This window comes from Rhinoraja longicauda, chromosome 7, assembly GCF_053455715.1.
Source record: "Rhinoraja longicauda isolate Sanriku21f chromosome 7, sRhiLon1.1, whole genome shotgun sequence".
Taxonomy (NCBI): domain Eukaryota; kingdom Metazoa; phylum Chordata; class Chondrichthyes; order Rajiformes; family Arhynchobatidae; genus Rhinoraja; species Rhinoraja longicauda.
The window spans coordinates 41,714,161-41,733,004 of record NC_135959.1 but is presented as its reverse complement, the minus strand read 5'-3'; the positions used below and the strand labels follow the sequence as shown (position 1 = coordinate 41,733,004).

Below are 18,844 nucleotides of genomic sequence, written 5' to 3'. Positions count from 1 at the left end.
GGTGTGGGAGATCAGGGAATCGTACAGTGTCACACCTAAGATGCAGGCAGTTTGTGGAGAGTTCCAAGAATAATGGGGCTGTTGCAGTAGGGATTTTAACTTTCCTAATATAGACTGGGATGGCCATGTTCAGGAAAGTTTCCTCTGTACTGGAAGTTTTAAAACGTATGAAGGTAGAATAACTCTGAGGCCTGATCGTGTATATCCAAGAATACCGTGGGAAGTTAGAGAAGAAATTGCAGGAGCCCTGGCTGAGATATATGAATCATCATTAGCCATCATTTTCTCTGTTTATGTCACTAAAGTGGACTAATATATTAATAATTTGCTGTATTTTATGTCTTTGTTAGGGAACACTTCAGAGAAACTTCTGAGAATATTAAAAATGCTCGTAATCTCCCTCAATTTGTAAAATTATGTCTAACCTTTTCCTCGTTTATTCCATAGGCATTATTCCCTTTGGTAACCTGCCTTCTCTGTGTCAGCCAGAAGCAATTCTTTCTTATCCGATGGCATATCTTCCTGAACAATTGTTTGTCCAATCTCAAAGTCAGTAAAACTGTTTATAATAATTTATCTTGTTTATGAGTGCGTGAGGGCCTACAGTGGTGCACCTGGTAGTGCCGCTACCTCACAATGCCAGGGACCCAGGTTTGATCCTGACCTTGAGTGCTGTCTATGTGGAGTTAGCATGTTCTCCCTGTGACCACATGGATTTATTCCCGGGTGCTCCGGGCTTCTCGTGCATCCCAAAGACAGGCAAATCTGTAGGTTTATTGGCTATAAAACTATTTTTTACCAAAAAATAAAAAGAGCTTCAGATGACATTTGACATGACACTGGTAGGGTTGCATGGTTTCTTCAGTTGTGAAGCTCAAATGTTTTCACTACATTTTATCTGATAATCTGTAATTATGGCCAAGCAAAATCTGCAGAACTGATTTTTAAAAATGTATTCAGTGTAAAAATGTATTCAATTCCTCTTTTTTAATACATACATTTTTAACTGGGGCATTCTCTTTGTCAATTGGCTAAATTGTCTTTCTTACATGGTACTCAGTACTAAGTACAGAAAAATTAAAACTTATCTCTGAATTCAGATATTTAGTAACAACGGAACATTATTGTAAACAATTTAATATTAACTATTATCTTTTTTTTGTTGCAGAATAAAGATCCCAAAATGGCTCGTGTTGCTTTGGAATCATTGTACAGATTATTGTGGGTCTACATGATCAGGATTAAATGTGAAAGCAATAATGTGACACAGAGGTAATAGAATTCTATAATATTAAAAGAGTATGATCAATATGCCATATTTTGAAGACCTATGTATATTCTCAATCCCCTATTTCTACGTAAAGAGAACTGGGAATCTGGTTTGGCTGTATGTTTCTTTTGCAATTCATCTGATTGCAAAATGAAGGCAAGCATCCCACTTGCCTTCTTTACCACCCTAACCACAAGTGCTTCACTTGCAGGGATTTATGGACCTGTATCCCAAGGCCCATATGTTTATTAACATTCCCAATGTAGTCTTTTATTGTTGGTGTGATTCAAGCCTGCTGAAACATCTCCATAATGTTATATAACGTGGAGAATTTAGTCAACTATCAATCTTTCTGTCATTTACAGTCGACTTGCAAGCATTACAACAACACTTTTCCCCAAGGGATCTCGGAGTGTGGTGCCAAGAGATATGCCTCTCAACATTTTTGTGAAAATCATACAGTTTATTGCACAGGTAAAAATGTGATTCGTATTGTACCAAGAACTTAATTCTTGCAATAATTCACTGACAGGATAGAATAAGTAATTCAAATTTTACTAATACACAACAAAACATTAATAAAGAACTTGTTGGGGATTTGCTCACATTGCTGTAGAATGGCAGAATGTGGATCTCCTCAGTACATTAGGGTGGCACAGTGGAGCAACGGTAGTTGCTGCCTTACAGCACCAGAGACCCAGGTGCTGTCTGTACGAAGTTGTACATTCTCCCTGTGATTGTGTGGGTTTTCTCTGGGTGCTTCCGTTTCCTTCCACACTGCAAAGACATACAGGTTTGTAGCTTCTGTAAATTGTAAATTGTCCCTAGTGTGTAGGATAGTGCTAGTGTAATATGGCTGGTCAGCGCGGACTTGGTGGGTAGAAGGTCCTGTTTCCTTGCTGCATCTCTAAATAGAATAGAATAGAATAGAATAGCCTTTATTGTCATCCAAAAACATGTTTTTGGACGAAATTCCGTTACCCACAATCAACAATAAGAAACAATAAAAATAAAGCAATAAAACACACAATCACAAAACCAACATAAAACAAAAAAAACATCCATCACAGTGAGTCTCCTCCAGTCACCTCACTGTGATGGAAGGCCAAAATGTCTTTCTCTTCCCTGCCGTCTTCTCCCACGGTCAGGCTGATGAAATTGCCACGTCAGGGCGGTCGGGGCTCCCGACATTGAAGCCCCCGCCGGGCGGAGAAAATCCCGCGGCCTATTCCAGGCCGCGCCGGACGGTAAAGGTCCGCAGCGGGAATGTAAAAGTAAAGTAAACTAAACCCACAGTCAAACCATCATAAGAAAGTAACAGGGAGAACATACAAACCCCGTAAAAGTAAAAGTACTATAGATATGGAGCATTGTTAATTGTCCTGATTCAATATTCCAATAGAATTGTCCTGATTCTATTACTTTTACTGAGTAATAGTTTGAAGCATTGTTCCTCAGTTCAAGTACTGTACTTAAATTTTTTGAAGCAGTTTTCCCAGGACATACTACTTTAACAGATCAGTGCAGTATTTTAGATACGCTTAAATAGAAATATGACACTGGCACCCCAATTTTAAATCAATGCAAGAACTTCAGTGGAAATGCAGCAAAAAACTGCACGTGAGTGGAATTTAAAAGAATCAGGTTTTTTTTACCTAATACTGCTTAGTTTTTGTTAAATTATCCCATGTTCTCAGTCATATCAAAATCTCAGGTACAGCTAAGAGAATATGTAAATAATGGCATTAAAACTTTTGATAATCTTGGACGAAATGACACCATGATGCTGCAATAGCTTGGAAAATCATATTACTCTGTAGATTCACACACTTTGAAGGAATTCCATTCAAAGCATTGGAATGACATTGAGTAGGCAGTGACATAGTATGGAGGATGCAGAAATAGAACCCATTTTACACGTTGCCTGATTCCTTTCCAGTGTAAAGGGAAATCTGGTCTACAACATATTGGCCGCAAAAGCACTATCGCCCATTTTGTGTTACTATCCAAGACAAATATTAACTGTGAGGTGCAGAAAAACTACTGCTAACATACTTCCACATAACCGAGTGTTTTCAAAATTCTTTATTTTTGTGTTAATTTTTATTGATTTTATTTTTGTAACAACTTTCAAAAGCAATTTAATTATTTTTATTTTACTTTACAGGAGAGATTAGATTTCGCCATGAAAGAAATCATATTTGACCTTCTTAGCGTTGGAAAATCACCAAAGACCTTCAGTTTGAATCCAGAGGTAAAAAGGAAGAACTTGTGTATGAAAAAGAATTTGTTCTCCTTGACTGATTTTAATTTTGAATTGATGTAAGGGCGGCACAGTGGCGCAGCGGTAGAGTTGCTGCCTTACAGCGGCCGAGTCCCGGGTTCAATCCTGACTACGGGTGCTTGTCTGTATGAGGTTTGTACGTTCTCCCTGTGACCTGTGTAGGTTTTCTCTGAAATCTTTTCTTTCCTCCCACACACCAAAGACATAGAGATTTGTAGGTTAATTGCCTTAGTGTAAAAAAAAATGTTTTTTACCCTGGTGTGTGTAGATAGTGTTAATCGCTGGTTGGTGCCGTCTCAGTGGGCCAAGGGGCCCCTTTCCTCGCTGTATCTCTAAACTAAAACAAAGTTGGTTACAGTGCATGGTAAGCAATTGATTGAATGACAAGAGTGACATTAAAATAAATGATGACAATGTAATAGGGAGTATCATGATTCTACAACCAAATGCATGGTTCTGGCATTGAGTTGCAATGAACAAGAACTTTTTACCTTTCAATTTGAAAAAAAACTGTATATATGGTCGGGCCCTGGAGAGTAGTGTAGAGCAGAGGAATCTAGGAATGCATGTACATAGTTCCTTGAAAGTGGCATCATAGGTAGATGGGGTTGTCAAAAAGGCTTTTGGCACATTGGCCTTCATCAATGAGAGCATTGAGCATTGAGGGTCTCGACCCGAAACGTCACCCATTCCTTCTCTCCTGAGATGGTGCCTGACCTGCTGAGTTACTCCAGCATTTTGTGAAATAAATACCTTTGCATTGAGTATAGAAGTCGGGAGGTCATTATACTGTTGTATAAGACATTGGTGAGGCACACTTAGGGTATTGTGACAGCTATTGTGTCAACTAGATAGGATGTCAGCTATTTATGAAAAATACCACCATCTTGAGTTAACTATTTTCTGAATTTGGATTTTACATTATTAAGAGAATTGCCTTAACAGATGTAATTTAAACCTGGCAAGTGGAAATCAAGAAGAGTTGTCACTTTATAATAAAATATTGATTTCTGCCTTTGCATTATGGTTGGCAGAGGATGAACATTGGTCTGAGGGCTTTCCTTGTAGTTGCTGATAATCTGCAGCAGAAGGACGGAGAGCCACCAATGCCAAACACAGGAGCTGTACTTCCATCTGGGAACACACTCAGGGTGAAGAAAACCTACTTGAGTAAAACCCTTACAGAAGAAGAAGCAAAAATGATAGGTTAGTCATAACTTGATGTGCAAAATTAATCACTATCAACAAGGTCATTGAAAATTCAGAATGTTATGTTATCTGTGACTAAGCTACTATCTACCTCACTGAAGACCCTGTTCCTTCACTGAATCTGCACATTTAGTCTAATACTTAATGACAAGAAATCAGGAATCTGGACTGTAGAAGGGAATTAATATTAATTTTACTGCAAGATGGGTGGGAGAGGGTTGGGATTATATTAAAATAAAATTCATGAAATGTCACCCTAAACCAATATAAGTATGAAATATATAATATGCATACATGATATGCACATATAACATACATACATGCAATGCTCATAGATAGTAGCTCAAGGCCATTCTCCTATAAATGGAGAGAGCGATCCTGAACTACCATCTACCTCATTGGAGACCCTCGGACTATGTTTAATCGGACTTTACCTTACACTAAACATTATTTCCTTTATCCTCTATCTGTACATTGTGGACGGGTTGATAGTAATCATGTATAATCTTTCCGCTGACTAGTTAGCACGCAACAAAAAAGCTTTGTACTGTACCTTGGTATACGTGACAATAAACTAAACTAAACTAAATCATCTCTGAATTTCACACGAGTCCTCCATGCATCTGACGACCTTACACATGGAGAACCTCAAGCATGTGCAATGGCTCTCTATGCATGTCTAGAAGTCAATTCTGTAATTTTGAAGTGTGGCTACCATGAACCCAACTTATAAGGTTCCCGTTTTGGTATATAACTTCCTGATTTTCCCCACAATGCCAGAAAAACGTCCAAAAACAAGCTCCCAGCCTTCACCTGACCACCTGCCACCCACCAGTCTCTGACCAGCCATTCTCTCACTTATAGTCATACAGTGTGGAAACAGGCCCTTCGGCCCAACTTGTCCATTCCAACCACATGCCCCATCTACACTACTCCCACCTGCCTGCGATTGGCCCATATCTCTCTAAACCTATTCTATCAATGTACCTGTATAAATGCTTCTTAAACATTGTGATACTACTAGCCTCAGCTACCTTCTGCAGCGGCTCGTTCCATAAACCTACTACCCTTTGTGTAAAAATAATTGCCCCTCAGGTTCCTATTAAATCTTTCCCCCCGCAACATAGCCCTATGTCCTCTGGTTCTCGATGCCCTTATTCTGGGTAAAAGTCTCTGTGCATTCACTCTATCTATTCTTCTCATGATCATGTACACTCATCGAACTGTAAACCCTATCTGGTCTCTCCTTCAACAGTAGCAGCCCCTTACTCTCCACTCTCCCATTCATGTTCACTCATTATCTGACTACCAAGGCTATATTCCCCCATGTTCTCCAGGGATGCTGCCTCCAGCACGTTGTTCCTTTTTTTTTGTAAACCAACATCTGCAGTTCCTTGTTTCCACAAAAGAAAGTTAATGTTTCTTTCTCTCTCACGGATTTGGTCTGACTTGCTTAGTACTTTTAGCATGTTCTGGTTTTATTTGGAATTTCCAGCATCTGCAGTATTTTAATTTTGTTTTTTTTTATTACTGAGGAATTGCAAATGAATTTAAACGCAGTCAATGGAGTCTATCCAAACTATTCTAAATTTGTATTTGTGCTCAACAGGAATGTCTCTGTACTACCCACAATTAAGAAAAGCCCTAGATAGTATCTTGAGACATCTTGATAAAGAAGTTGGGCGTTGTATGATGCTGACGAACATGCAGATACTGAACAAAGAGCCTGAAGACATGATCACGTAAGCTAGAATGTTGCTTATGTAGAATTTAGAGTTGATAATGAAAGATAATGGAATTGTTTTTATGTACTGCTGAAAGTCAGTTTTAAATGGTACAGGTCTGGTACAAATCTTCTCAATAAATCAGGAATGCAGTGCAACGTAGGTTCACGAGGTTAATCCCCGGGATGGTGGGACTTTTCTGCTTTTTTTTCTTTTCTGCTTTCTACTGCACAACCGCCAACAGCTGGGCAATCTCGTGCAGGTTTCACTTGCTTGGGTACTGGTTGCAAAAGGGTTATTTAGATTCTTATGTGGGGACGTTTGGTGAGATGATCCATGTCCAAGTTGTTGAGCTGTGACTTGAAGAATGACAAGGTTGGTGCACATCTGGTGGTGTCGGGAAGGATGTCCCACTCTGGGATAATCCATGGATATAGTGACTGTAGATGGCTACTTTTGTTTGCTCTAATTCTAGTATAAATGAAGTGACCTGAGGACTGTCTTGTAAATTTCTGAGTATTGGATTGAATGAAGTGAGATATGTTACTGGGGATGATGCCATGAGTCATATGAAGAAAGATTGGAAATTTTTCATATGAGGAAAGATTGGAAAGACTGGGCTTGTATTCACTGGAATTTAGAAGCATGAGAGGGGATCTTATTGAGACGTATAACATTGTAAAAGGAATGGACAAGCTAGATGCAGGAAACATATTCCCAATGTTGGGGGAGTCCAGAACCAGGTGCCACAGTCTAAGAATAAAGGGGAGGCCATTTAAAACTGAAGTGAGAAGAAACTTTTTCACCCAGAGAGTTGTGAATTTGTGGAATTCTCTGCCACAGAAGACCAATTCACTGGATGAATTGAAAAGAGAATTAGATAGAGCTCTAGGGGTTAGTGGAATCAAGGGATATGGGGAGAAGGCAGGCACAGGTTACTGATTGTGGAGGATCAGCCATGATCACAATGAATGGCGGTGCTGGCTCGAAAGGCCAAATGGCCTTCTCCTGCACCTATTTTCTATGTAATGTGTTCATTTTTGTTAAATTATTTCCATAAAGATTTCTATATGCAAGTGAAGACTTAAGCTAATGGAAGGAGCACAATTATGATTGGAAATGATAATTCTGTATTGAATAAATTAATTGAAATATACAGCATGATTACAGGTCATTCGGTCCTCCGAGTCCATGGCGACCATCGATCACCCATTTACACTAGTTCTGTTTCCTACTTTTGTATCCATTCCCTATATATTAAAGGTAATTTACAGAGGCTAATTAGCCTACAAACACGCATGTCTTTGGGATGTGGGAGGAAACTATAACACCCGGAGTAAACCCATGCGGTCACAGGGAGAAAGTCCAAACTCCTCACAGACAGCACCCAAGGTCAAGATCGATCTCGAGCCCCTGGTGCTATGAAGCAGCAGCTCTACCAGCTGCAAAACTGTGCTGCCCCTAATAATATAGTTTAAACAGATTTGGGAAATAAAAGGAGATGGCAAGGTAAAAAACAACTTACTACATGCTGTTTATAATGGTATGGGATTTATCACTGTCTCATGCTATTTAAATTATCCAATTTGAGAATTATTTTGATTTAAGGGCAGCACAGTGACGCAGCTGTTTGAGCTGTTGCCTCACAGTGCCAGAGACCCAGGTTTGATTCTGACCTCGGGTGCTGTCTGTGTGCAGACAAACAGTATATAGGCAGTTTGTGTGGAGTTTGCACATTCTCCCTGTGATCACCTGGGTTTCCTTCGGGTACACTGGTTTCCTCCCACATCCCAAAGACATTTGGATTTGGAGGCTAATTGGTTTATGTAAATAATCCCTATTCTGTAGGGAGTATATGAGACAGTAGATTAACATAGAGCAGGTGATTGTCAGCGTGGGCTCCGTGGGCCGAAGGGACAGTTTCTATACTGAATCTCCAAAACTAAAACTAGGAGATCATGTTATATTAGTACACTATTGTTTAATATGTATTTCCTAAGTTGTTAATCGGGTAAATATAAAACTGCAATAATATTATTTTGTTTATATTATCTATTAACTGTTCTTTACATCAATTCAGAGGGGAAAGGAAACCAAAAATTGACCTTTTTAGAACCAGTGTGGCAGCCATTCCACGAATAATCCCTGATGGAATGTCAAAACTGGAATTAATTGATTTGCTGGCAAGGTATGTCTTTTGTTTTCAGTTGAAATCACGATTGAAGATCACTTAGTCAGATTTTATTACACACTAGACCAAGTGGACCTGTTGGGCCCAAACCTCTCCTGCATTGGTGCAGCACCCTCTCCTCCCCCCCCCCTCCCTCTCCCCTCCCCTCCCCCTCCCATCAACCGTTTTGGCTGTCGTTCAGGAACAAACAAACAAACAAACAAACAAACAAGAGTTTTAGTATATAGACTAGACTGAGGTGAACCCGTTAGGTCCAGATCTCTCCTGCAGGGCCCTCCTGGGGCAACCCTCCCCTAACTGATGATCCTGCGGGCCCGGCAAACCCTCTCCAATTGATGAAGCCTGTTGCTGGGCGGAGAGTGACCCTGGGTGAGTGGGTGAGGGAGGGAGGGAGCGAGGGATAAGGAGTGGTTGAGGGGGGATGGAGTGGGTGAGGGGGAGGAGGGGGTTTGAGGGGGAATGTAGTGGGGGAGGAGGGGAGTTCAGGGGGGATGGAGTGGGTGAGTTAGCCATCACTCCCGTCACTCTGGCGGGTCCCGCCCCTGGCGGTCATCGTGCCCCCGCCCCCCCATTGGCTGGCACTCCCGTCACTCAGGCAGGTCCCAGAGTGACGTCAAACACGTCTAACGGCCAGGGACTTGGAAAAGGTGATTTTTAAACTTTTAAACTGCCGCCACTTCCTTTACCATAGTCAATTAACCTACAAACCTGTACGTCTTTGGGGTGTGGGAGGAAACTGGAGCACCTGGAGAAAACCCACATGGTTACAGGGAGAACATACAAGCTCCATACAGACAGCACCCATAGTCAGAATCAAACCCGGGTCTCTTGCACTGTAAGGCAGCAATCTCGTGCTGTGCCACAGTGCTGCCCAATCTGAACACAGTACTCTTGCTGTGATCTAACTAATGGCTCTGTGACACAGCAACTCTATCACTGTGCTGTCCATAATACTTAGGGGTAGTGATATGAAATAAAAACTCCATGCTTTATTAATTTTAATTTTAATTCAATTTAGACTAACCATCCACATGGATGATGAACTTCGTCACATTGCACAAAACTCTCTTCAGAGTCTTCTGGTTGATTTTGCCGATTGGAGAGAAGATGTATTGTTTGGCTTCACTAACTTTCTACTCCGTGAAGTTAATGATACACAGCAGAATCTTCTTGACAGCTCTCTAAAATTACTGGTGCATCTGCTCACTCAGTGGAAACTCGCAATACAGACTCAAAGTAAGGACCAAGAACAATCTAAATTAAGGACTGCAGAGGTAGGTTCAAATTTATCTTCTTTATACATATCTTTCCTTAAAATATCAATGATAATGTGTGATTTACATATTCGTCACGGCATTCCTTTCAAAGTAGTTATACATGAAACAATGTTTCAGCTACAGTGATGAGACATAATTGGTCAATGTTGCAATAATTTGAAGTTATAGAACTGTGCAAAGTTGTATATACATTTACAAATAAAGGATAGAAACAAGGAACTTCAAAAAAAGGCACAAAGTAAGCAACTGCTCAGGCAGCATCTCTGGAGAACATGGATAGACCCAACCTGAAATATCACATATCCATGTTCTCCAGAGATGCTGCCTGGCCCCCTGAGTTACTCCAACACTTTGTCTCTGAAACATAAACCTTTGTAAACCAGCATCTGAATTCCTTGTATCTCCTTTCTCTAAACTGCCTCCACTTAAACCTTATTTTATCAATAGGTTCACCACAATGGTTCACGGTGCCTTGGAGAGGGTCTCAGTAATCCTTTATATGTTTACAGTCACATTTCCCCACTTTTTTATACTCCATTCCCTTAAAATAATGGTTAGTGCTCCTGACAAGTCAGAAAATTTCTTACATAATTTTCTTTGATTTGCATTGAGTAAATGCCTGAACAATGGTAAAGTCACAAAAGGCGGGCCTTAGTTGTGCCTAGATCAGGGGTTTCCTCGAGCCTTTAAACAGGCATGTTTCAGTTTTAAAGGCAAGCTAGCATAATTACTGAGGCTTCAAAAACAACACGGCAGTCAAATAGCATCCACATGGATTGAAAGTAAAAGTCCAAATCAAGTTGCAGAACTCAAAGAGTTGAGGAGCGCACCAATGTCCTTTGTATGTCTGGGTGTAAACCAGTGTCTAATTCACCAGATTGAGGAAAGAGAAAAGAACATACGGAAAAATATATCCATGTAAATGTTACATTGCAAAGTTAAGACAAAAAAATAGATACCCTAGCATGTTTTTAATTTCTTCTTAATTTTCAGATCTTGTATACTATGCCTTTTTATATTTTAAGTATAATTTTACAATAAAAAAGGTGAATAGGAATGAAAAGGGGCGACACTGTGGTGCAGCAATAGAGTTGCTGCCTTACAGCACCAAAGACCCAGGTTCAATCCTGACTACGGGTGCTGTCTGTAGGGGGTTTGTACATTCTCCCTGTGACTGCATTGGCTTTCTCCGGGTGCACCAGATTCTTCCCACATTCCAAAGATGTGCAGGTTTGTAGGTGAATTGGCTTTGGTAAAAATTGTTCCTAGTATGTGGAGGATAGTGCTAGTGATTACTAGTCGGTGCGGATTTGGTGGACTGAAGGGCCTGTTTCCACGCTATATCTTTAAAATCTGAAGTCTAAAAGTCTAAAGAATTACATTCATTTGAAGCCTAATGTAAAATAAAAAGATTTTTTACAATATTTTGAATTGCTATTAAAGTTTCACAAAGTTGCTTTCAAATATTTCTACCAGCTTCAGCAAGAAAAGAGTCCTCATTCAAACGTGCTCCATGCTGTGGAAGGTTTTGCCCTTGTCTTACTTTGCAGCTGTCATGTTGCGACGCGGAAGTTGGCTGTTGCAATCCTGAAGGAAGTTCGTGCATTGTTTTCAGCTTTAGGACAGTCAGAGGTATGGAGTTTTCTTTCTTCTGTAGTTAAAATTGATATAATACTATGCTGTCGGTGGATAATTTTTGAGAATACCTAATAATTTTACGTTTGCAAAGTTGAAAATTAGAAATAGTTTATTTTGCAAATATAATAGTCCTGGCATGGAAAGGAAGAAGGACTTGCATTTACATAACAACTTTCACATCCTTGTGAAGGTTTTCCTTGCGATGATGAAATAATGAAGTGCTTTTTGAACCAATACATTTTAGAGTATAGACAAGTACAGCACAGGAACAGGCTCTTCGGCCCACAATGTCTGTGCTGGAGGGTGCCGTTAAAATAATCACCTTTGCTTGCATGTGATCCTGCACCTCCATTCATTGCATATCCATATGCCGAGTCAAAAGTGCCTAAAACACCACCACCATATCCACTTCCACCACCTCCCCTCGCACCACAGGGGTGGTTGTGGAGGCAGGTCCAATAGTGTAGGCAGGTGCAATAGTGTAGGAAACACTCCAGCCAAATTGTGCACAACAATTTTCCACAAACAACCAACAAAACAAAATACTCAATTTTATATTTCCATTTCAATTTGCAAATGACCTCAATATTTATGCAAATGACAGTTAACGGAATCTATTTATAATTGTGTGTAATTTTGGCAATCTGACTAGAGTAAAATAATTGTTCTTCCTTTAATAGGATGATGAAAAGCCAATGATTGAAGTCATGGATCAGTTAAGTTCAAGTATTTTGGAAAGTTTTATCCATGTAGCAGCCTCCGATTCAGTAAGTACAAATAAATTTTGTCTGGGAATTTTTGGAAAATTGTTATTTCCAAACGTACATAGATCTTCAGAAACTGTCTGAAAGTAAACAGTGCAAGAGGGCAATTTTGAAATAGCATCCAAAATAAACCCAAAATTGGCAACCCAGTTGTTTCACCTACACATTCCTGTCAACATGTGGTCTGACCCATTCTAATGGCATCATGAAATCAGACAGCGTGGAACAAGTCCTTCGGCCCAACTTGACCACGCCGACCAACATGCCCCATTTACACTAGCCCCACCTATCTGCGTTTGTCCAATATCCCTCTAAACCTGTCTAAATGATTGTTAAACTTTGCAATGGTACCTGCCTCAATTCCCTCCCCTGGCAGCTCATTCTATACACCCACCACCCTTTGTGTAAAAAGGTTACCTCTCGGGTTCCTATTAAATATTCCCTCCTCGCCTTAAACATATGTTCTTGATTCCCCTACTTTGGGCAAAAGACTCTGTATTTACCCAATCTATTCCTCTGATGATTTTGTACCTCTCTGTAAGATCACCCCTCATCCTTGCGCACTCCAACAAATAAAGTCCTAGCCTGCTCAACCCTGTAGTTCAGGCCCTGTATCTAGCTTTATATACTGAAATAACCTCTTGCCTATTTCAGGCAGATGTACTGTTGCCATCCTCTTTTCTTGTTTTTTTTCCAGTGATTGAAAGAGTTTTTTTAGAAAAGTCATAGAAAGTCATTACAGTGAGTGAATAAGTAAAATGTCTACATATGATTGTCAAAAAATACAGAAATTCCTTTAGAAATATATTAAATAGAAATAGTATATTTATATCTGCATTGGTCTTCGGTGATAGCTTCTTCCTCATGACAAAAAGAGGGAAGCAATCACTGCTCTCTAACTCAAGCTCAAGCTGATGGAGCAATTGGTTCTAAGAATATCATGGAAACCTGATCTGTGTAGTTGAGGACATCTCCGGTGAAGTTCAAGTGGTGTACCTGTGACTTACAAATTAAAACTCACCAGATTGAAGTGGGAAACCAAAGGATAAGTCTGCTCCTACAAGTATTCTGCTTGAGAGCGGGTTGAGCAGCATATGTGGACGGTCGATGTTTTAGCTCTGGGCTTTTCCTCTGGACTGAAAGAGCAGAGGGGAGATAGTCTGTGTAAAGAGATGAGGAGGCGGGGTAAGGCAAGAGCTCCAAGTGATGTATAGTTCCAGGTAAAGCGAGGTTTACTTTACTTTAGCTATCATTAAAGATTGATTGGCAGAGTCAGGTGGGGGAGAAAAGGTGGAAATAGTGACGGGATAGGAGGTGATGGATGCAACAAAGGGCTGCAGAGGATGGAATCTGACGGGAAAGGAGGAAGAAGCATGGAACCAAATAAGGGAGATGGGTTGGACAGATGGGAACAGTAGGGCGTGGTGCTGGGGGAGAGGGGGTCAGTGGGAGAAGTCGTGGGTGATGGACAGTTGGAGTTGGAAGAAACTGGGGAGGTGGGGTGCTGGTGTTAAAAAGAAGAACATATCAGAAGGAGAGAGAAACGGACAGAGCAAGTTGTTTTGGGTCTGGACCCTACTTCAGACCATGTAGGTAAAGCTGCTGTTGCCTCAGAAAGCTTCACAACAATCAAAGTGTGCTAAAAATCCACACTCCTCCCTCATCAGGAACACAATTGGGTCTTCTGTTTTCATGGGGTAATGTAATGAATGTGAATAAGAGCATAAGATTTCAGGATTAATAATATGAACTATTTATAATTTTATACAGGCTGTCATGCCCTTTGGGCACTACGGTGATTTACAATGGCTGGTGGAGTGGAATGCAGTTTTGGTGAACAGTCACTATGATGTGAAGAGTCCTTCTCATGTCTGGATATTTGCTCAGTCTGTAAAAGACCCTTGGGTTCTGTGCCTCTTCAGCTTTCTCAGACAGGAGAATCTTCCAAAGCACTGCCCGACAGCACTTAGCTATGCCTGGCCATATGGCTTTACCAGATTTCAGCTCTTGATGCCTCATGTTGACCCAAAGTAAGTAATACTGACAATTTTATTTAATTTTTAAAGATTATTTTGATTGATCGATAGATACAGGACAGAACCAGACCCTTTGGCCCATCATGTCCATGCCAACCATCGATCACCCGTCCACACTAGTTATATGTTATCCCATGTCGCATCCCCTCCCTCACGTAAGCTGGCATATTGCTTATCTAGAATTTTGATTTGATAGTGAAAGAATGGAAATGTTTTTTAAGTACTGTTTCAAGTCAGCTTCATATGGTACAAGTCTGGTACAAATCTTCTCAATTAATTATAGTTTATTTTGATTAAATTATTGACATAAAGGTTTCAATATGCAAGTGTAGATTTAGGCTTAAGCAAGGAGCATAATATAATTAAAAATGAAAATTCTATATTGGTTGAATTGATTGAAAGATACAACATGGAACTAGGTCCTTTGGCCCACTGAGTCCACAGCTGACCATCGTTCATACTAGTTCTATGTTATCACTTTCACATCCATGCCCTTCACAATAGGGCCAATTTTACAGAGGCCAATTAACCTATAAACCCACACATCTTTGGGATGTGGGATGAAACCGGAGCACCCGGTTGATAAATAATGTTGATGAACTATAAGAAGAAATGGGAGTAAAAAAATAAGTTGTACTGATAATGGAGCTGAAAAGGGTGCAGAGAAAATTTACAAGGATATTGCCAGGACTCTAGGGCCTGAGCTGTAGGGAAAGGTTGAGCAGGCTAGGACTTTATTCCTTGGAACGCAGAGGATGAGGGGTGATCGTATAGAGGTGTACAAAATCATGAGAGGAATAGATCGGGTAAATGCACAGAGTATTTTGGCCAGAGTAGGGGAATTGAGAACAAGAGGCCATAGGTTTAAGGTGTTGGGGGGAAAGATTTAATGGGAACCCGAGGGGTAACGTTTTTACTCAAAGAGGGGTGGATATATGGAACATGCTGCCAGAGGGGGTAGTTGAGCCAACTATCATTACCTTTAAAAGACCTTTGGACAGGTACATGAATAGGATAGGTTTAGAGGGTTATGGGTCAAGCGCGGGAGGTGGGACTAGTGTAGATGGGGCATGTTGGCCGGTGTGGGCTAGTTGGGTCAAAGGGCCTGTTTCAATGCTGCATGACTCTACGGAGAAGTTTTTTGGCAACCATTAAACAAAGATGAAATGCAGCTTTTCCGTGTAACATTAGAACCATGATCTGCAATGAATCTGAAGATGCAGATTAGATGGAATGAGCAAGTAACAAGAGAAAGCCTGTGTAAACTTTAGCAAGTACCTGTTGGGCTGAACCACTTGTATTTGCTAATTAGTTCTATGTGGAGGATGACTTCAGTTTCAGAGTTGTGTTCTGTTATGTTGCAGTAGTGCCATGTACACAAAAAAAGTTAGCACAACGTGTGGTGTGGACAACTATGTGACCCTCTGGAGGAACTATCTGATTCTTTGCTTTGGAGTGGCAAAACCCAGTATCATGAGCCCTGGTCACCTGAGAGCTTCAACACCAGAAATCATGGCTACCACTCCTGATGGTAGTTACAGCTATGATAACAAGGTAACAAAACTTCTGTTTAGTATAAGAGTGGAGTTAATATTTTACATCTGACAAATTTTCTACAGCAATGTCAAAACTCTTAAGATTATGCACTTTAAATATTTTTAGATGGATTGTTAATTTTGAATTAATATCAGCCAACTATTTTTTTTGTTTAGCTTAGAGGTACAACATAGAAACAGGCCCCCCGACCTATTGAGTCCACGCCAACCATCGATCACCCATTCACACTAGTTCTATGTAATCCCATTTCCCCATACATTAGGAGCAATTTACAGAGCCCAATTAACCTACAAACCCAACACATCTTTGCGATGCAGGAGCAAACCGGAACACCCGGAGGAAAACATGGTCACAGGGAGAACGAACAAACTCCACACAGACAGCACCTGGGGTCAGGATTGAACCTGACTCTGTGGTGCTGTGAGGCAGTACCAGCTACATCACTGTACCACCCTGAGATGTAGGCTCGTGATACTATAATGAGCAGCAGTGCAGCTAATTTATACTTGTCTGAGTTACTGTTCTATTTTCTGGAGTCACTGCAGCTCAGTCCATGTTTTATGTGTCTTTTTGGTTGTTAAGAACAGTGCTCCACAGCAATGCTCCATCTCTGAATTAGGATTCCGAAAAGACCAATACTCCACAGGCAACACTACTGACACACATACCAACAACAGGCTTAACTTAACATGACTTTAGATTTTAGAGATACAGTGCGGAAACAGGCCCTTCGGACCAATTGGTCCGCACCGACTAGCAATCACCTCATACTCTAGCACTATCCTACACACTATGGACAGTTTACAATTTTACCAAAGTCAATTACCAACAAACAGGTACGTTTTTGGGATGTGGGAGGAAACTGAAGTAACCGGAGAAAACCCACACGGTCACAGAGAGGACATACAAACTCCGTACAGACAGCACCCGTAGTCAAGATCGAACACGGGTCTCTGGCACTGTAAGGCAGCAACTCTACCGCTGCCCACTGCGCTGCCTCATGACAGCACTAACCTCTTAAGTAAAAGATGAATAATACAACATTTAGACCTTGTTAACTTGTGAAATATTTTTTAACAATCATCATAAATTTTTAATTAATTATAAATTTATTTAATTAGTTATAACTGCAAATATTTTTGTGTAAAAACCACTGAAGACCTGTAAGGTAACATGTCACATTAGCTATTTGTACTGGCAAATTCTTCACTATATTCATTATCGTTGCTCAGGTGATTGGAACACCATCAGTGGCAGTATTGTTGAAACAACTGGCCCCACTCATGCGAGCGGAAAGCATTGAAATTACAGAGTCACTTGTACTGGGATTTGGAAGGACAAATTCTCTTGTGTTCAGGTACTTACAATACCATCTCTTCTGCTTTGTCTATTAACATATGTCTGCCATAATAAAGTCTTTTTGCTAATATTTTGCTCACAATTGCATAGCACTGAATAATGCATTCCAAGGAACTTTGTAGTTTGAAGAAGCGTCCCGACTCAAAACCTCATCTATCCATCTACCTATTGCCTCCAACAATATAGCAAAGGCCAGTCCCAATCCTGATCTCTCTATTCAACCCAGCAATTTAATAAATTCCAGTCCTGAACATGATTCTCTCTCCCATCATAGAGTCATACAGTACAAAAATGGTCCCTTCTGCCCAACTTGTCCATGCAAACCAAGATGCCCCATCTAAGCTAGTCCCATTTGCCCACATATGGTCCATATCCTTCTAAACCCTTCCAATCCATGTATCTGGTCATGTGTTTTTTAAATGCTCTTACCTGCCACAACTACCTCCTCTGGCAGCTTGTTCCATATGCCTACTACCCTCGGTGGAAAAGGTTGCCCCTCAGGTTCCTATTAAATGTTTCCCCTTTCACTTTAAACCTGTGTTCCCTAATTCTTGATTCCCTACTCTAGATAAAAGACTTTGTGCATTCACCCTATCTATTCCCCTCGTGATTTTATACATCTCCACAAGATCACCCCTTAACCTCCTGCCCTCCTCCAGTAACCTTGTGGCCCAATCTACCCTCCCCACCCAGCCACCAACAACATGACAAATCTCGGTTCACAAACCAACCCCAAACACCTCTACCAACAATCTTCCAAGATGTTGAGTACCAATTGCCCAGATTCCTCAGCTAAAGCACAGGACCAATTGTGCTGCCACCATCTAAAAGTCAGTCTTGGACAGCTCCACAGGTCAATACCTCAGCAGTTATGAAAGATTGCAGTATTCAATTACATTTAACCAGGGACTCAAGCAAGTGAAGATTTTAGTGGAGGCCAAATGGTCAACTTGTATGATATGCTTTTATTCACAACTCGAATGAACTCATTCCCCAATTTACTTCAACCTACTTCTTTAAATAAAGCAGAATATCACAGAAGCTACAAATATGAAATTAAAACAGAAAGTGCTGGAAATGCACAGTAGTGTAGGGAAATAACTGCAGATGCTGGTACAAATCGAAGGTATTTATTCACAAAGTGCTGGAGTAACTCAGCAGGTCAGGCAGCATCTCAGGAGATGCTGCCTGACCTGTTGAGTTACTCCAGCACTTTGGAAATGCACAGTAGATCAGGCTGCATCTGTGAAAAGAGAACAGGATAAAGTGTTTCAAGTCACCCACCTTTCTTCAGACCTGGTGTATGTGACTGGGATTGATATAATGCACATAACATATCTATCCCCCTCCTTAACCTGCAGTATATTTATTTTGATATTACTCAGCATTTATTTGGAAGTTGTACCACGGAGCATTTCCAGCATTTTTGTTTTTAACTTTAAATAAATTTTAATTTTAATTTAAAAAGATCATACTTCTGCTTAAAAATGCACGTCATTAATAGTTTAGTTTAGTTTATTGTCATGTGTAATGAG

The 18,844-nt window shown here is 40.5% G+C and overlaps 1 protein-coding gene across 3 annotated transcripts in view; it reads left to right on the top strand.

Moving 5' to 3' along the window:
• Positions 1-18,844, top strand: part of LOC144595191 (protein furry homolog) — a 144,967-nt gene that overhangs the window by 38,626 nt on the left and 87,497 nt on the right. For all 3 annotated transcript variants that reach the window (XM_078402361.1, XM_078402360.1, XM_078402362.1), the window contains exons 11-23: positions 448-549; positions 1,169-1,272; positions 1,636-1,744; positions 3,438-3,524; positions 4,589-4,760; positions 6,373-6,505; positions 8,568-8,675; positions 9,697-9,952; positions 11,432-11,587; positions 12,274-12,360; positions 14,128-14,387; positions 15,758-15,947; positions 17,183-17,307. In XM_078402361.1, coding sequence (XP_078258487.1) covers positions 448-549; positions 1,169-1,272; positions 1,636-1,744; positions 3,438-3,524; positions 4,589-4,760; positions 6,373-6,505; positions 8,568-8,675; positions 9,697-9,952; positions 11,432-11,587; positions 12,274-12,360; positions 14,128-14,387; positions 15,758-15,947; positions 17,183-17,307 — 1,889 coding nt within the window. The remainder of the gene's footprint in view (positions 1-447; positions 550-1,168; positions 1,273-1,635; positions 1,745-3,437; positions 3,525-4,588; positions 4,761-6,372; positions 6,506-8,567; positions 8,676-9,696; positions 9,953-11,431; positions 11,588-12,273; positions 12,361-14,127; positions 14,388-15,757; positions 15,948-17,182; positions 17,308-18,844) is intronic.